Below are 19743 nucleotides of genomic sequence, written 5' to 3'. Positions count from 1 at the left end.
AAGAATTAAACTGTGTTACCAAATACAACAGGAATAAATCAAAAGTAACTAGACATTTCATCAACCATTGTAGATCCATGTTCCATTTTCTGATAAGCACCACCACATTTGCTTTGATTTAGAAATTGCAATTCAAAGAAATTAAAACTGCAATGGCAGTTTTCTTGAGTCAGAGTCACTTATTGAGAAGTGTTGATCCCCCCTAATATGGGGGGGGGATCTGGGCAACAAGATAATGGTCTTAATCCATGGTCTTCACCCATAAAAAGTACTTTAGTAATTAGATTTCAAGGAGCTGTCAGACACTTAGATTCATAGAATCATTAGGTTAGAAAAGACCTTTAAGATCATTGAGTCCAGCCAAGAACCCAGCAACACCATATTCATCACTAAACCATAGCCCTAAGTGCCACATCTACACCACTTCTAAATACCTTCAGGGAAGGTGACTCAACCACTCCCTTGGGCAGCCTGTTCCAATGCTTGACAACCCTTTCCAGAAGAAATTTTTCCTACTACCAATCAAAATCTCCTCTGGTGCAACCAGAGGCCATATCTGCTTATCCTGTTGCTTGTTACTTGGGAGAAGGGACAAATGCCCACCTGCCTACAGCCTCCTTTCAGGGAGTTGTAGAGAGTGATAAGGTCACCCTGAGCTTCCTTTTCAACAACCCAAAGAATCCCAGCTCCGTCAGCCACTCCTTGTAAGACTTGTGCTCCAGACCCTTCACCAGCTCTGCTGCCCTTCACTGGACTCATTCCAGCCCCTCAAAGTCTTTTTTATAGTGAGGGGCCCAGAACTGGACACAGGACTTGAGGTGTGGCCTCACCAATGCCAAGTGCAAGGGGACAATCACTGCCCTGGTCCTGCTGGCCGCTCTATTGCTGATACAGCCCAGGATGCCATTGGCCTTCTTGGCCACCTCGGCACACACTGGCTCATGTTCAGCCAGCTGTTGACCGGCACCCCCGGGTCCTTTTCCACCAGGCAGCTTTCCAGCCACTCTGCCCCCAGCCTGCAGCACTGCAGAGGGTCATTGTGACCCAGTGTTGGACACAGGACTTGGCCTTGTTAAACCTCATACTGTTGGCCTCAGCCCATTGATCCAGCCCATCCAGATCCCTCAGCAGAGCCTTCCAACCCTCCAGCAGATCAACACTCCCACCCAACTTAGTGTCATCTGAAAACCTATTGAAGGAATCTTACTTGTGCACCTGTGACTAAAAGCTCAATAGAATCACCCCCTGGCCTCAAAAATTTTATAATTTCTGATGCATCTGAAGAAAAATAGTTTTCTTCTTAAAAGCATGTAACTTTATGTAAGCATATAACTATTTTCTAAGGATATAACTATTCCTACTACACCACTATTGCATCTGGAATATATTCACTGAATATTCAGCTGTAAACTGTAAAATGATCAGACATGAAATGCACACACAGAATGACACGATACTCACCAACTCTTCACAGTGAGTATGTTTTAAACGTTTAGCTATATCAAGTGGTGTCTCTCCTGCTTCATTTGCTATATTACAGCAAAAAAAAAGAAATGTGTGATGAGAGGTGTCACTATTAACATGTCCATTACTAAAGACAAACCTGCAGATACATGGTGAAGTACTAGACCAACACACTCGAAAACTCATCTCTTTCTTTCATAGGTAGGTCCAGCTCACATCAACCCTCTGAACATGACAAGCAGGAGCAATTCAACATGCCATATATATATGAATGATAGCCATGAAATGGCAGGATATAACTTGACAACAAAACAGCAATTAAAAATCTAAATCTGTTTAAAAATTAAGTGTAATATAAGTCAATTTTAAACTTAAGAGTGAATACTGATTCTTTAATAATGAAGATTTTATTTACAGAATTATGATAAAAAATGGAGGAGAAAATACACTTATTCCAACTTCACTGTTTCTTATCTGAAGCAATGACAAATAGGAAATCTAAGTACACATTACCCTTTTACCTATTTCAATAGAAGCCTTCCCTCTCAGCAGCAGTTTGAGGCACTCAACGTTGTCTGTTAGACAGCAATAATGCAGGGCTGTGCTACCTTTACAGGTTTGCTTATCTAGATTGCCACTATTGGAGTACAAGAAAGAAAAAAGGTAATTAAATTTAAGTTTTCTAAATTATTAAACCACTCTCATTAGAAGATTTTCAAAGAATAAAATTACATTTGCAAATACAGCTTTAGTACTTAAGCATTTGTATTTATTTAGTACTTGTGTGACTTGACACAAAAGCAATGCCAATATTTAGCTTTCCATACACTTACCTGTTCTGCACTAAAAAGTCAACTATATGAAGGGATGTTCTATCAACTGACCTAACAGCAAGGTGCAGTGCTGTTTCGTCTTGCTCCTAAGAATAAAATGAAAAAAGACATTTGTTCCTCTGAAGAAGAAGCAGAAATTTTAGTAAGACATTAATTAGATCAATTAAAACATGTCATTTCAAAATATTCAAACATGGTACCATTAAAACATCTGTGAAGACTTACTGTGTCCCCTTCATTCCTTTAAAGTAAATAAACAAATAGGCTGAAAACTAACAGATTATTGAATGATTTAATGTTTAATGTTTTAATAAATTTAAAATACGATAGTATTTGGAAACAATTTTATAATAAACTCTTTACTATCTTCTGTTATTGTTAAATTACATCATTAAAAGGACATGCATTCAGAACAATGTTTCAGATGTTATTTCAAATAATTTTTAATTAATGAATGCATACTGCACTTAGAACAATTTGTCTAATAAAATTTACAACACTTACATGGCCATTGGCCAGTGGAATTTTTTCTGTGAGATCCACGCCATCAGCATACACTTGCACTAATCCAAAAATGTCTCTTGATTTGACTGCTTCACAAAGAGCATGCAATTTAGCTGCATTGTCAGCATGCTTCTTTCTTGCGTATTTTCTCTCAATATACTTGGCAGTAATGTAATCTTTTCTTGCATTCCTGAAATTGAATATGATTTTCTTCTATAACTTTCAGCAGAAGATAAACATTAGCATTTCTATAAATACATGCAAGTCATTTGAAATCATTCATTGTGGTAATTTTTCTTTTCAAATATGCATGTAACCATGCAGTCTCATATTTCAAGTATGAAATGCAGTTACAGAAAATGAATCAAATATCCAATCCGAAGACAGACAATGAATTTCTTCTTCCAAACTCTGTGATGATGTTGAGATCAAGACTACCCAGCTCTATGTATAGAAGATACATCAAAGCTTCATAATGCTGGTTTATGTTGCCCTGCAGGTTTATGTGTATCTGACTCGGTACTCCTACACATGCTGGAAAGGGATGGAAGGCATGGGATACAAAAAAACCCCAAACAAATCCCAAAAAACACCCCACAAACTATCTTATAACTCTGCACAGACTATCGAGGCCTTGAATTAGAATTCACAACAGTGAGTATGTTCTTTAAACTCTTCACCACAACTGTAACAGGGAGGATGTGCTGGAGCTTTTAGTGACATTTCTAAACCAAGATGAAAACTTAGTACACCTGACTCAGCACGAGTTACCACTTTTTGCTGTTGATGCCTAGTAACACATCTACTCCTCTTCCCATCACAGCAAGACAGGAACTTGCATGCCCTCCCAAAGGCATAACCTCTTACTAGCTCTTGGGATGTACACAGCATTGCACAGAAGACATTTAACAAAGTCATACTTTACCACCTAGATACCATGTAATGGGCAAGAAGTAAAAAACCCCAATAAATGATAATAAATTGGATCAATGGATAACTCTTGTTCATAAAGCATTTGATAGTATTCAGGTTCTCATTTCAAAAAAATAGCCCCAAATTTGATAAGCAGAGTTATCAAACTAAATGATCTTTCTAAATACAAATTTTTAGAAGTGCTCTTATTATATTGATTTAGAATATGGTAAAATTATCAGTTATTTTACTTATTAATATTAATACTCTACATTATTATTAATAGTGGTAGTCAAAAATTATCTAGACTGTCTTGTTTAACGCTGTTTTTGTCATAATGCTGAAAGTCAACATAATGTAAAATCAGCTTCAGCCAGGGCAAATTCTTCTGGGTTTGTTTCTGCATTGTTTACTAGCTCTTTCACGATGAGGAGTATCCAGCCAAGTAGGCAGCTGTCCTTGCTGTATCTCTGCCATCCCTGTTCAGTGCTTTCGAGGAATTCAGTTAAATGCTCTGTCTTCATTCCACAGAGTTACAGACTTCGGCCCCAGGTGTAGTTTCTAAATGCTGTTCTGTATCTTTCAGGTAAATATGCACCTTACTACAATTTCTATTCTGTTTTCAAATAGCACAAAATTAATTGCTTTGGTTTTAATCCCTATCCTTGAATGTCTTTAAAGCTCCCAGCAAGTCATGGTTAATTTGTTTCTGTCCCACAAACCATGATTCAAAGAGTTAGTAAGAGATTCCCTACTATTAGGGAAGATACAGTCAGATAAAACTCAATAAAACAGACATGCAAATCATCAGAAGAAAGGTTTACTCCTTGGCTATAAGACCATAAATAAGACATTACACACCTTCCATGGCCTGCCAGTGCAAACCATAATGGCACAGCCCCTTAGCAATATTAAATTAAATGCCTGCCTTTTCAGAAGTAGTGGCTTTTTACTTACATATCACTGCTTGGATTGGGTTTGACCATCTCATCAACTGGCAGACAGAATTCCATAATCTCATTAAATCCAGCATTCCCAATATTCTTTGCAAGCTGTTAAAAAAGAAAATTCCACAGCTCACTTAATAAACGTGTTCAGTTATTGGCCACACACATAACAAGGGGAGGACAAAGGAAAATGAGAGCTGGGACCCCTTATTTCTTGATCTGCTGCTATGTCAGCAGTAACAAACAGATTAGGTACTTTCTCTGGATGTGAACTTTCAACTGGGCTTTAGTACATGAACAAGTAACTGCAGAATAATCCAGCAAGACACCAGTTCATACATTAAATGCAAATAGTTTCTGCTGGGTAAGAACACATGTATGAACTGCCACAGAGCAGCTGAAAAGTGGTAACTTATTTGTGTAGCAAAGCTGAACACATTTTCTTTCTTTGGGGATTAAAATTCTCTTCTAAAATAATGCTAAATAATTAATGGACTAAGTATTTGTGAAGTCCTTCAATTTTTAATCTGAGGCACATTTCTATGTCAAACAGCTGTGTTCTTTTAAAAAGCAACCAAGGATAAAAAGACTTGAAAACACAGAAAATATGAAGCCTCTACTAATTTGTATTCTAAGATAAGAGAAAGTTTACAGTAGGACAGTATGTTCCAGAAGGTTCCATTAAACGTCAAGAATTAAGCTTTCTTAAATTATGTTTATCCAGAGACAACTTCAGGATGGGAACATCTTGCTAAAGTGACAAAAATATACTTGTGTTAGAAGTATTTTACAGTACTATTTTTAAGTTAATAAAAGCAATTTGATTACCAGAAGTTCAGATGTTCCCAGCACATCTAATGTAAGCGATTGCATTCTGGAATAGTGAACACCAAGTTCTCTATGGATTCCTGAGCATTCAATGCAAGTTAAAATTCCCAAATTTGTTGAAAGCCAGGTAGGATCTGAAACAGAAAGCACCCACAGAATTAAAATTTATTCAGGCAATTATTTCATTCTAGAAAATGTAGAATACAGAAATTAAATTCTGTAAAATAAGATTCTTGTGCATTAATTATCTTTTTTCTTTTTAATGTCTTTACATTTACTCTACCTGGAAAAAAAAACAGGATTTGTTTTAATGCTGAAAGAAGTGAAGTCAAAAATTTTTATTCTATTTTTGTGAAGGACATTTCTATCCAAGGGGGCTCCTCAACTACTCCAGTACGTCATTCTTCAAACAACTTTCAGGAACTGCATTTTCCCACCACCAACATAACAGTGTCACATTCTCAACTGGTAATACAGGTGCAATTTAAACTGAAATAACAATGTTTACAGGGTTGGGGTTCTTGTGTACTTCAAACAGACTTTAGACTAAGTGAAGCAGAAGTGATTCAGAAGTGCACATACAGCACACACTACAAGATTCTCACTCAACGACTTCAAAGATACTAAGGCTCATCCCTCTCCTTTCATAGCCCTTGGCTGTCTTTTCTCCTGGTATTTTGCATTTACTACATCATTCCCTCATCTTCCAGTCAATTAATTAATTTCTGAAGATTTAGACAGCTGAGTAATTCATTTGTTTGATAAATATTTGTTAGTTGCCATTTACACTCTCCTTTTTCAAGACAGCAGCCTTAACTCTTCCCGTAGTCTTACACAATTATCTACTGCCAGAAGTAACTATTGATTTGTAAAGTGCATAAAGCATCAGAGCTGATGCTTTCAGCTACCGTTTCACATCAAAAAACCCTGAATCCTGCAGTGTCCCTGTAACATAAAAGAACACAGGAAACAGCAGGATTTAAAAAATAATTTGAAGAGGGTTAAAGTCGAAATTCATTGATCAACAAAACCAGCACTGCAAACCATAGTCAGCAGGTGCATTCTTCTCAAAATGAGTACAGCCTTAGACATATTCCCTGTCTCACTTAGTCAAACATGATTAAAAAAAAAAGTGTACTAAGAAAATGCTTCAAGTAACTTACAGCTGCTCAGTTTTACCTAAATCTTATATTATTAACCCATATTTTATGTAACTTCATTTGATTTATGTAAGCAAAAGCTACAATTAGCAAAATACATAGCAGAAAAATAAGCTTCTTAGTAACTTCTCCCCTCTGACAATAAGCATATAGCAAATCAATCTCACTAAAGTAGTTCCAAGTAGTTCCATTAAATTGTTAGCATATTCTACTATGTGTATAATTTTTGTGAGATAATGAGTAGAAGTGAAAGCATAAAATATTAGCTTAAATATTCTCATGAGACAAAGAATTTTTACCAATTAACAATATGCTTAATTGAGTCACCTTGTGCTCCACAGTCACAACAAACATCATTTCCAGTCATCCTCTGGACTTCAGATATAATTTCTTTTGTCAGTTCCTGGACAATATTATTTTCTCCTGTGTTATCATCTCCTTTGAATGCATTATTTAAAGCTTCCTCTTTGCTGTTTTGTAGCACAGATGTCCATCTAAAATGGCAGTAATATTTTGCTATTAAGTATTTTGGCACTTCTGAAGTTCAAAGTAAATCTCAGTAGAACACCAGTGTCAAAAATAAAATTATCAAAGTAACTCACATTTGACATTCCTGTTCATCCTCTGCTTGAAAGTGGTATGTTCTGTCGTCTGCACAATAAATAATTCACATACTGATTAAAAAAAATTATTGAAAAACTCATCTTGCAGAAATCTCTCAATGAAATCTAAAATTAATGGATTCCTGAGGTCTCTATTCTCATCACTGGAGTGTGTTGACAGAAAAAATGTCTATTTAACAAGTTTCACCTTACTACCTACAGTTTATCTATTATTACATCCGTGTTTACATAAGGTGGCTTGCTGCATTTTAAACAGAAGTTGTTTTCTTCAGTGCTGTGCTTTTATCGCATGAGCAGCAGGGGACAAAGGAAATGTTCCATGTTCTGGATATAACCTCCGTAATCACAAGTTTAAAGTTCTGCTGGGGGGAAGGGGAGTAAAATATAGAGTCCCTATTTGAGTTTATCTGTGCATGTAAGAAAGATTTGATCAAATGAGTTCTTAAAACCCAGTAATCACAAATGGCAAAACAAATCTGCCAGACACAAAGTCCAAACTACAACCAGCATAAGCCCCAAGCTGTTTCAATTAAACCAAGCTCACAATTTCCAGTTTACTACTGTTTTTCTAATTCTAAGCATTGTTATCATACTGTACCACTAGAGAAAAAAGCATAATACATTTTAAGTCTGTGGAGCAAATGAGATATGATACAGTTTAATGACCGAGTTGGAGAGAGAATAGTTGAGGTAAAGTTACTGGCAAAAAGATATTGTAAGACAAAAATTTCTAAAGTTTGAAAAATATTCAGGCTAAAAGGTATTAAAAGATAGCTTCAAGCATGGAAAATATTAAGACAGTGAAGACATATGAAAGAACAGAAAGGAAAGTGCTACCTAAAGAGATTCTATCTTGTGATGATACAGCAATTTACATTTTGTAAAGAACAAGGAGGTTTTTTTTTTAACTCTCCAGTAAAATGAAGTGAACAAGTCATCTGGAGAAGGCTAAGAGGCCAGTTATGCCTTGTCAAGTGTGTGATAACATTGCAATAAGCTGATACTGGGCAAAACATGACACAGTCATCAACAAAGAAAGAAAGCGCAAAAGTAAAGAGGGAAGCCCAGTTGGTTGAGTGGAAATTAATCAGCTGTGTGTTGCACACGAGGATTCGAGTCTATTCACAGAAGCAGCACAGCTTATATTTACAAATGCAGAAGAACTTCATGCTTATGTTCCTTAAATAAAGGAACAAATGAGGAATACATCTGTATTCTTCTCCCCAGATAATCTGAGATACATATTTCAGTAAAATATCCTAGTGAGGGAAAAAAAGGAAACATTCTACTACACAATTTCGTATCATCCCCTTCCAATACAAAAATTATTCTGTTTTGGTGGGTTTAACATGTAGATTCTTTATCTCACCTTTATATCTATTATGAGATAACAAAACCAAAAAAAAGTTTTCAGTATTTTCTTCACAGTTGCATAGTAACCACCAGAGTTAAATTTTAAAAAGTTTTAAAAGCATCTTTTGATGTTGTGCAAAAGGTGTAACTTTTCAAGATGATCAGCTAGGACATTTTCAGCATGAAGAGTGAGGTCACAGCAAAAAATAGTTACTCTGCTGTAAGACAGCAAAAAATTATATAGAAAAAAGGTATGAAGACAACTTTCAAAAACAAGTGGTTTTCCAAAGAAACAGGCACAGTTAGTTGCATTATGCTAAAATAACTGAAATGTCAAATTGTCAAAGGAAGGGCATTTTATAAAGGGAAGCATTCTACAATGGCAAAAATGTTCAAGTGGATTATTGACACATCTACAGAAATAATGCAAAATTCTGCTATGAGCTGCAAGTAAAAAGACCTGAACAACAAACCTACGTGATATGAGGTCAAAACACTTTTTCTCCTCTGGGTTTGTTTTCACTTGGCAGGTTAACAGATTGAGCTTTGCTGGAGGTCGGTTAGCCTATTTGAAGATAAAACATATACATTTTAGTATATCCATACTGACTGAGCCCGGCAGATTGAAAACACAGGATAACATCCCGCTGGCCAAAAAGACTTGACAAATGGCTGTTTAATTTTTAAGGTCCCCAGGTTTTGATTCATGTTTTCTTCTGCATCATGGTTCGTAAACCACTTGTATTTGACTATTTTGTTTACTGGAAACTGGATAGACACTACAATTTTGAAAGGAAGAAGGGTAGAATCTCTTCAATTACCAGTAACCAGGAACACTTACCTAAAGCAACTGGATATGAAAAAGAGACAGGTTCATCCCTACATTTAATCCCCTAACACTCAGACATTTAATTTTAAAAAATTACTTGTTTACTTTTCAATAATTAACCATTTTGACGCCTGCTAATATCTTTAAGGGGTCCCCAATTAACCAGTTTAGAACAAATGCTGAATTTTTAAATCAGCAAAGGGACATAAGTGAAGGAAAATAAGAAGTTTGCACAGAAGTCTTGCAGCAAACATATGTAAAAGTAAACATATGTAAAAGTAAATCAGCTAACTGATTACTAAAAAAATCTAGTGAAATAAAGTATATTTTATAATGATAGATGTTTTCTAGTCAAGTTTCTCTCAGGTATTTCAGTTCCTTTTTGATTAGAAAGTGACAATGTTCTACTAAGAGCAAAATTCACAAGGAACCTGCATTTCGAAAGACTCATAAAGGCTACAAAGACTTTTCAAATAGCACCTCTGCACTAACCTCTTCTTTCCCTTAACCTACCTGCTCTACAGACCTGGAGTAGGACCTAGAAAGGTATGATTGCAACCTTGACTTGAGGAATGGCCTTCACTTCCTACAATTAATAACTAGTTTCACTCTTCTTTTGGAATAATTAAATCAGAAAGCAGATTTAACTAGTGAACCTTTGCTCTAGACAATAGTATCTAAAAAATAGTACTTTAAACTATTGGGAAAGGACTATCATAAAGATAGCAATATCCACAAACACATTACCACACGTTGCATTCTAACAATATTAATAGACTGAGTTGCTAAAATAAGATTTAAACATCTAAACAAGAACTACTATCAAATGAAGCTGTACTATCACATAATGTAATTAACTTGCAATGAATCATAAGAAATGTACATATTCTCACAATCTCATCTAAATTTATTAATGAAAACATTTAATTCCAAAAATCAAGAGACAAGTCAAAAGATTACAGATTCCCTTCAAACAGTCTGATAAAACAATGTAGTTGGCCAAAAAAGAACAGTATCATTATATCTGAAGAACAGTTAAAAAAAAAATCAAAACCATGGACAAACATAAGCAAGGAAACAATTATGTATTTTTTTTCCTGTTAGAAAAAAAAGCAGCATGATGTCCTTGAAAAATAGCAGGCTCATGCTTTGCCCAGCACAAGCAGCAGACAAAACAAAGTCATGCAAGCTTTGAAACAGTAAACGTGCAGGTCACTTGCTGGGCAATGTAAAACAAATTATACCCAAGAGAGGTTTTGGAGGCAGCAAGATGACAATTTATTGACAACTGCATTGTACGCTCTGCCTAATAAATAGCTTTTCAAATTCCAGGCTTCCTTTTAGTAGTAAAATGTATACAGTTTTAATTATTTCGTTATAAATTATATATGAATATATATAAATATTTATCAATTATTAATTATATAGACACTGGGCAACTAATATATACCTTTCTCACAGGCTCTATGAGAATGTAAAAATGCAATTCAAGTTAAGAGAGAATCCCCTCGCCCCAGGACTTTGGATCTGAAGTGCATTTGGGGCCTAATTAGTTTTCTCTAACTTGTGAAATATGAAGCTGTAAATGAATGCAGTAAAATGCTTCAGAGAGGTCTGAAGGACCAGTGCACACAGGACTTGTCCCTCTGGACAGAAGAATGCAGCAGAAGAACTCAGTATCACAATCTTAGAACCCAAAGAAATGGCTGCAACAACAATAACATATCCTGGGCGAAAAATGCTTATCTTGGAATCCATACATATTCTTGAGCTTTTATCTGAGGAACTCCTAACCTGAAGTCAGCATTAACAAAGGTATTAAAAACCCTTTGCATATGGCTGATAACACCTCATTCATGTTTCCATCCTGCAGCCTCCCTGACCTGTGCCTGCTGCTTGTGGACAACACACTTCCACCAAATGGCAGGTGCTGCTTGGGGAGAAGTTGAAGCTTAAAGACAAAGGGAGTTATGGCTGTGTGAGCCCTTTAGCCACATTAATTCAGACACTTGGCAGGATTAGGAGACACTACCCATGGAAGACACTAACAAACATGTAACTACTATTACACTACTTGTTTGAAACCTCTGAAATTCACTTTCCTGATTGAGTCTCTGATTAGATAATTAAATTTCAGACTACTGCTGAGTTTTTGGACACCCATGTTAACATGTCAACACCCTGAAAAGATGCGCTGCCACATTTCATGCCATACACAGACTTGAGCATCAACTCATGTTCCTTCCTGCAGAAATGGCAACCCTCTATCCAGCAAAACTGACTCATAATCTATTCTACCAAAAAACAGAAGTGAAGGAATCAAAAAATTAGGCCTCTGAGACAATGCAGGAGTGCCATGATACAGAGCTGTCTTTACAAAAGGCATGAGCAAATATGCCCATTTAACAGACTGGTTGGCTGATTTCATCATGCATTTTTTCTGGTTATAAGTGATCAACTCCTGGATAAAAACATGAAATCTGATTGTTTTGCCTTCAGATTGTCCTATTAATCATCATGGTACAGTATTCAGCAGTAAAGAAATGACAACAAAAAAAGGTTCGATGATGAGTCTCTTACATTCCTTTCTTTGCAGACAACCAGCAAATGTTCTTTAAATACAAATCCAGTTTGAGGAATCTGATATTTCTGAAATCTTTTTGCCTTGTGACTTCTTGATCTGGAAAGCGCTTAGGAATTCCTAATTACATGTTTCAGTCTGCTTCTATCATGGTTTTTTCATCCATATATGTTAAATGTATGAATGCCGATTTCTTCAAAGCTTTTCGTTGTCTAAAAGTGTAACTTCTGTATGCCTATGCAGCCAGGCACATACAGGGTCACAGCTGGGTGACTGACAGAGAACCAAACATATTCTCTCCATTCATCAGGAGAGCACTTGGCAGGCAAGTTTAAGCACCTGCAATCACCTGAAGATAGTTGTTCTAGAGACCGACAAAGTAGTCCCTCATAAAGAGAGGCTACATGACCAAAGAAGAGAAATCCATGAAAAACACTTAGCCTTTAAAGGAAAAGTATTTACAAATTTGTATTTGATAAAGAAAACAAAACCGACAATTGAATTTCTGAGATTTTGATGAACTGCTGGGATGAGAGAACAACACATCATATTTCAGAGACCAGGAGATATCAACCCTGAGAAGCTTGGAAATCAATGTTGCTCCTTCCAAATTCTTGGAAGACATTTAGAGCAGCCCAGAAAATTTTTAATGAACAAAAATCACTTCTACCTGTTTCAGTGTCTGTGAAACATTCAATAATTTTTTACATAAAGCTGCCATCAATATAGAAGGGGGAAGTGAGCAAATAAGTGACAATACCTTTTAGGAGTGTATTTTAAAACAATAAGGGATTTTTCTAATGTTGTAATATAAAAACATTGAGACCAAACCTGTGAAACCCACCCACCTAAATTAACATTTGAGTATCTGCCTTAGGAACTGATTTCCAGCTATGGCTCCACTGACTTCAGTGGGAACTTGCTGCTTCTAAAAATGCCAGAGCATCTGGTAGACAGCTTATAAAAAGAGAAGAAAACAGTATCTTGAAAGACTCAGTAATTGTACTTGCAAGTGAAGGTTTTCAAATTCTGCTTCACAAGTGGATTTTGTAGCCTCTGCCAGCTCTGAGCTGCCCCAACTACATTCCTACTGGTACCAGTACAGCATGTGCAATATCAAGCACAACCACAGCACATGGAGACACCAGCATGGAATACACCAACAGACTATTCTCTGACAAAGACACTCCAACACACCCAAATTAGAAGAGGAATAAACAAGGACATAATTCCAAAGCTATAGTAATGACTCTGCTTTGCAGGGCTGGCTTTACACTTCTCCTTAACTCCTGATTATCAATTCTGATAATGATTTGTTGTTAGATGCACAAATGAGAGATTGATTCATTTTTGCTGCCAGGGTCAACTTGTAGTCATAGCAACAGCATAACAGGATGAAGAATAGAACAGTTCATGAAGAACAGAACAGTTCATAATGGGACCAAGAAACAGGACTGTTTATTAGACCAAGAATGAGAAATACTGTCACTGAGTTATTTTTTGCCTAAAGAAACTTTCTTAAAAGTTTTGAGAAAACAATATTAAGAAATGTTACAGGAAAGCAAAACCAAGTTTAAAGCCAAGTGCAAAAGATCCAAACCGTGACAGCATAAAGATTTAAAATTTTAACAAATGTTTAATAGTTATAGTTAATGTGTTCAAATACTGGTAGCAGTAATAAAGAGGGATTTGTAATTCTCTATTTCCTGTCATTCTGGTAGAAGTTGTTTTTAGAGTTGATTTTCCCCAACAGCTACTCCTAAGGAGCTAACAGACTACCACACAGCAGCAAATCTGGAGGAGAAAAGAGATTCAACATACTCTCAGTTTATCTTGCAAATGTTTAACTCATATCTAAAAGATGGCTTAATGCCCAACCATATCTTAAAAAAAAAAAAAAAAAAAAAAGCATTTGTATTTCTAGGTAGCCTGGTAAAATATGAACATTTACATGCACTGAGTCACTAAAAAAGCCTTTTTTCCCATCAACAGTCACAAACATTAAAATAGCCGTATTTTTAGATACTGTGTATGTCTTGATATATTTCTAAAAGGCTGCCTTAAAAAATATATCCCTCATATTCAAAACACTGCATCAGGAATCTAGCTAATTCCAAATTATAAATATAGACCAGCAGAGCTTGCCTTTCTGTATTAGCAACCATGTACATAAAATACTGTAAACAAATACTTACTGTACCATGGGAAATTGTGAGAAAACCATTTTTAACTGAGCACTTCCTTTTCTGCCACACTTTTCTGATTCTAGTTTAAAGGAAAAAAAAAGGTGACAGTTTTAAATATATTTTGTATTGAATTGCTTGAGCTCTTAGGACCTAATATTTTTCCCAGCAAACTCCAGCAGTACTTACCCATCGCTTTTCTTGTACAGACTGCCACTCCGTTCAGTGCCATGTTCCTTGTTTCCCTGAGGCTGATGTAAACTGTAAGCTGTACTCTGACGAATCTGAGAATCCTGAAATAATCAACAGCAATCTGTAATGCATTCCACACTTTCAACCAAACTACCCCCCCATTAATGAGTTTCAGAGCTTTTCCTTCCTCCTCTAATCCAACAGGCTAAATGCAGTACACTTTTCCTCCTCAATGAGAGAGGACAAGATCCATTTCTTTTTTCAGAGGGCACCAAAAACATTTGAGAAGTATCCATTATCAGCACTTGCCAAAATCTTTTTAATTGCTTTTATTTAGATGCACTCTTGGCCTTAATATATAGGGATTTTAACCCAAAACTTAATTGAATAGAAGGCTTCCCAACTCACATAAACACTGTAGGGTACAAACATTAAAGATTATTATTATTACCCGCAATTTATAGCGCACTCTTCCATTGAAAAAAATAATTACGTACATCAATTTGAAGAAGCAATTTTCTTTGTGGAAACAAGTCAAGTTATTGTCCAAAAAGCAGAAGAGACCTCCTGGAAATATAGTTCAGGAGTCATACAAGAAAATTGAAAAGTCCTATCCAAAAAAGAATAAGTTAAAGCAAAATATCGAGAACAAAGTAAAATTCTGAGACAGGAAGAGACAAGGATTAATTGAACCCTTCTCACTGCTCTCAGAACTACCCAGAGGCAGGACTCACTGCTGCAAGAGTCCAACTCCTTAAAAAATAAGAACCTGAAAATGAGGAATCTGATGTGTCACACTATATTAACAGCAGTAACATGACAGAATGGACTTTTAAATGCATACAGTAACAATGACTATTACTTAAAATTTTCATTTTTTTCTTTTCTACTGTCATTGCTCTATGGACACAATTCCTCTCATGCTACATATGGCAGCTAATACAAGTATAGCAAGGAAAAAAGCCACAAAGCAGATCACCAATATGACTATGAACTATTCTACACATGATGGTAGGGACAGAGCTCCCACCTACACCCCTGTTCAGAGCACTTAGGACTCCACACCTCCAAGCTGCAGGATTTCAGACTCATCCTGAATACACTGCTGGAGCTCAGTGGTCCTGAGAACCATGAGCTGTGCTCCACAGAGGCTGCAGCACTCCTTGGTGCTCCTTTTCAATACAAGCAACCTGTGCCCACTCCCTGCCTCTCAGCAAGTGATCCAGAAAGCCATAGCAGGTAGCTACAACATCATCTGAGCCTTTTAAAGGCACTACAGAACTACCACTTAGCTGTCTGTGCCTGACAAAGCATCCCTTCAGATTTAAACCAGTCTGCTTATCATTCCTTTCCAGTTTGTTTAAATAGAATTATTTGGTTTTGCACTCTGGCTGCACAACATAAAGCCAGAACAACATTTTTAAAATATTCCTGTCACTCATTAAAAACCATTGCATGCATACATTTACTGACTTCTGAAGAAAATCTGATCTGACACCAGCTATTGTGCCCTACCAATGCCTTGATCTCTGCCTCCCACTAGTCAGTAAAGGAACTCCATTTCCAAGATTAGAGGCCTTACAGGAAATTAATTTCAGTTCTCCCCATCCTCAATTATGTAAAGATTACGGATGACCTCCAACACCTGCTCATAGCACCATTCCCATTACTTTAGTCTGTGCTGCTACTTTTTGTGCATTATTTTCTGCCTCATTTCAGCTACCTCCCTTCATCTGTTTAGGCTCAGCTGCTGTGTTTGGCCAAACTGGCAAACCAGTAACACAAGCTTCCTGCCTTATTTCAGCAGGAGAGGAAGCTGCAGCAGCTGACGTGTATTTCCACACATTCATGACTATGAACAGTATCTAAAAAAATTTAATACTATTTCATGAGAAGAACTTAAAGACAAACATATCGTCCATTTTAAATTCTCAGCTCAGGTCATGTCCAGACCAATATTGTCCAACCTGATTGCCAAATGATGGTTTTCCACAGCTGTCTGACAAGAAGTTCATGATTTTGATCTAGCTCCTAAGAGACGGGATACCACCCCACAAATCACCACTACAATTAACATCCTTCTGGTCAAGTTCAGCATGCCTTTTCCATATGCAGGCTCTCCAAAGGATCTTCCCTTATTTCTGGTTTGCATACTGCACAAAACAGAGATAAAAATCACACATAACAGGGTCAGACCCAATGGCCTCATTGGAGGAGCAGAAACAATGTACATTACATATGGGAGGAAATGGATCTCTGCAGGATAGAGGACACACACCTAGTGCGGAGTATTGTCATTTTAAGTATATATTGAACATAACAAGATCAGAACAGGCTGAAGTACACAAGCCGAAGGAACTGAACTTTGACCACCTTATCAAATTTGAAATGCAGATAGGCATATAAAAAGAGGTGAGTAATTTAAAATTTGCAGCATGTTTTTAGTGAATCACTTCACTGACCATAGAAAGGTTTGAAATTCTTTCTTCCAAAGTCTATAAAGACATACTGACTTCTAACTCAAGCTGAACAGCAGAGCTAAAAACAAAAGAAATGTGAAAACAGTATTCTCTAAAGATGGTCTGTGACTACTGGTAAGAGATATTCTAAAATCCTGTTTATCAGCCCCACTATGTGAACACAACAGAACTTTTCATACAATGTGCTTTAACCTATACACAACAAATTTTGGCCAGCCATTCCACAGCTCCCATGAAGCAGGATTTTTAGACTGTTTGGATCACTCCTGTGTGTAAAGCTGCCAAAAAAAGCTCTCGTAGCTCTCCCAGAGCCTGAACGTCTCCGACATTTGCAGGGTCATTGCCAAGAGCATGTTTCAGAGATACATCCCTTATCTATTATAGCCCCAAAAAGTCTCCAAAAGATGTATCTATCAGAACGCCCTGCAGGCAGCCTTTCCTATAGCACAATTACCATAATTTTTGTCAAGAAACATAAAATTTATCCTATTTTGCAGTGGCCCAAACAGATTATAGGTTCTACCAAAGAAGCAGAAACAAATCTAAACACTACAGTCACAGGAAGTGACCTCACCCAAGGTCATGGGAAGAAGAACAGTCAAGGCAATACAACTCTAAGGTTAACTCTGAAACTTGCAGAACTTCTACATTTGAAAAATAAAAGCTTAAAAATTAAAAATTACGAAGGTGTACACAAAATTACATTTCAAGAAGAAGCTTCAGTACAAACCAGGTTTGAGGAAGTTGTGTGCAGGAAGAAACTATGCATACAGGCACAATGAAGAAAGGTTCACTAAGAGTGTGTGTTCAGTTTTTTAAACACAACAGGAACAATATTTGTCAATGTTCTGTCATTTCATACATGAAGTCCATTTTAATTAAAAACACATATATCTTCAAAAATCTTGCAAGAACATCAAATCAAGCAACTGGATTTAATTTCCAAAAGAAAGTACAAAGGAAATCACCAATTTGTCTTAAAACAGTTTTCTTTCCAAAGAAAAATCTGATAAATTCTTTGGTAACCTTTTTGTTTTTCGTTTGTTTGCTTGGGTTTTTTTTGGTAATAAAATACACCAAAGAGGAGAAAGAACCAGTCTTTTCATGCCAATAGACAACAACTCAGAGGAAAAATCCAGTTTCTTGAAATCTGAATGGAAATCATGCCACTATTTTCATTAAAACATAGTAACACTTACTCTCCTAGACTTCGGTCACAAAATGTAAATGCATTTCAGGAAGGAAAAAGAAATCAGTTATAGTAAAGAAAATTACAGTGCAACATGAATAATATTAGTGGGTTGTACAGTAAATTATACAAGAACTCTTTGGCATCCCACTGATTAATTGATATTTTCAAAACCTTTAAAAATAATTATAGTACTTCTCATGCTCTGCAGGTAAGCATCTATATCTAAATCTGCAGAATTAATAAACAATGACTATAGCATAAGGCACTTTTTATACTTGTATTTTAAATGTCACAAACCCAGTAGAAATAATAAATTTTTGTGTGTTATTAATTTTTGAGTCTGTGAAAAGATGTGTACTTGTCACATCTTCCATACACGTTTAATATCAGTATCACTGACAAATGTTCCCAGCAACCATGAAAGCCAACTACTTCTGGTATCTCTCTTGAGCACAGACCCAGTTAAAAGAGGACACCTGATAACACACCCTAAACAGCAAAGATTCCTTCTTCAGAGTGGGCAATAAATGGCTAACCCAGAGCAGTCGCCATTTCCACAAGGATCCCTAGTCTCTCATTCTACCAAGCTCAAATTTGGAAGTTTTTGGCAAATCAGTATAAGTCCTGAATGTCAGGCAGACTTTAAGTAAGTGCCTGCTGATCTTATGGGACTTTGTACACACTGGTCATTATCACAAACTTCCGAGGTAACAGAGTGAAGAGTGTTCAAGACTGTTCCAAATGCCTGTCAGCAAGTCGCAGAATCACACAGGTTTGGGTTGGGAGGGGCCTTTGAAGATCATCAAGTCCAACCCCCAGCTGCAGGTAAGGACATGTTCCACTAGATTACATTGCTCAACAACTATCATCTGTCACCAGTAAAAGCTAGAAGTCATCATGGGAAGATCAAAGCAAGACCGGAAAAGATCAAGGAAGTCTGAGCTCCATAGACTAAACTGTTTCATTGTGATCCCTCTGAGAAAGAGAATCTGAAAAGGGGGAGGGGGTTCATTCATCACTTACTCATGGCCCAGCAGCCACACAAAGGAAGCTGGCTGGCATTTATTTATATCAAGAGGAGGCACTAGCAATCTGAAACAAAAGTAGACCTAATATTTAGGATTACATTATACAAAAGATGCTTACTTCCAGATCAGGGTTTGCCAAATGAAACAACTCTATAATTCATTAAATCTAATGGCAATTGTAATTAGAACTCAAAAAATACTTATTGGATTGCCAAACTGACCCAGGTCTTGCACACTTGAACACTGGCATTTCAAGTGTGTAAAGAGTAGCAAACTTGATTGTCATTTTTGAAGATGGTGACAGAAGTGTTTTGGGATTTGAAGTTCAGTTTTACATAATCTTTATACAGTTTGGAATAATATTGTGAGATAAGGTTCTATGAATAGGGTCTTCTTGATACTGCCCAAGTTCTTTCATTCTCAGTTTCAGCAACAGTGCACTATCTGAAGTATTCTACAATACTGGTAACAAAAATAAATTACTTTTCAGTAAGTCTCATATTTTTAGTGGGAATTCATTTTTTTAAAAAAATGCCTTTGTCAGAAATATTCAATATCAGCATCAAAACAAAGATGAATGAACAAAAGGAATTAAATGTCTGATAAAAGTTAAAATAACTCTATTTTGAATATT

The 19743-nt window shown here is 36.4% G+C and overlaps 1 protein-coding gene across 1 annotated transcript in view; it reads right to left on the bottom strand.

Annotated features, from left to right (window-relative positions):
* Positions 1-19743, bottom strand: part of ASAP2 (ArfGAP with SH3 domain, ankyrin repeat and PH domain 2) — an 86459-nt gene that overhangs the window by 16176 nt on the left and 50540 nt on the right. Inside the window, exons 10-20 of the mRNA XM_082277112.1 lie at positions 14407-14510; positions 14230-14299; positions 9102-9189; positions 7251-7299; positions 6976-7142; positions 5489-5622; positions 4671-4765; positions 2802-2991; positions 2298-2383; positions 1986-2101; positions 1462-1529 (exon numbers count right to left, since the gene is read on the bottom strand). Coding sequence (XP_082133238.1) covers positions 1462-1529; positions 1986-2101; positions 2298-2383; positions 2802-2991; positions 4671-4765; positions 5489-5622; positions 6976-7142; positions 7251-7299; positions 9102-9189; positions 14230-14299; positions 14407-14510 — 1167 coding nt within the window. The remainder of the gene's footprint in view (positions 1-1461; positions 1530-1985; positions 2102-2297; positions 2384-2801; positions 2992-4670; positions 4766-5488; positions 5623-6975; positions 7143-7250; positions 7300-9101; positions 9190-14229; positions 14300-14406; positions 14511-19743) is intronic.

This window comes from Coloeus monedula (assembly GCF_965178545.1).
Source record: "Coloeus monedula genome assembly, chromosome: 2".
NCBI lineage: Eukaryota > Metazoa > Chordata > Aves > Passeriformes > Corvidae > Coloeus > Coloeus monedula.
The sequence above is the reverse complement of the archived record's forward strand: the minus strand, read 5'-3'. Positions and strand labels throughout refer to the sequence as shown.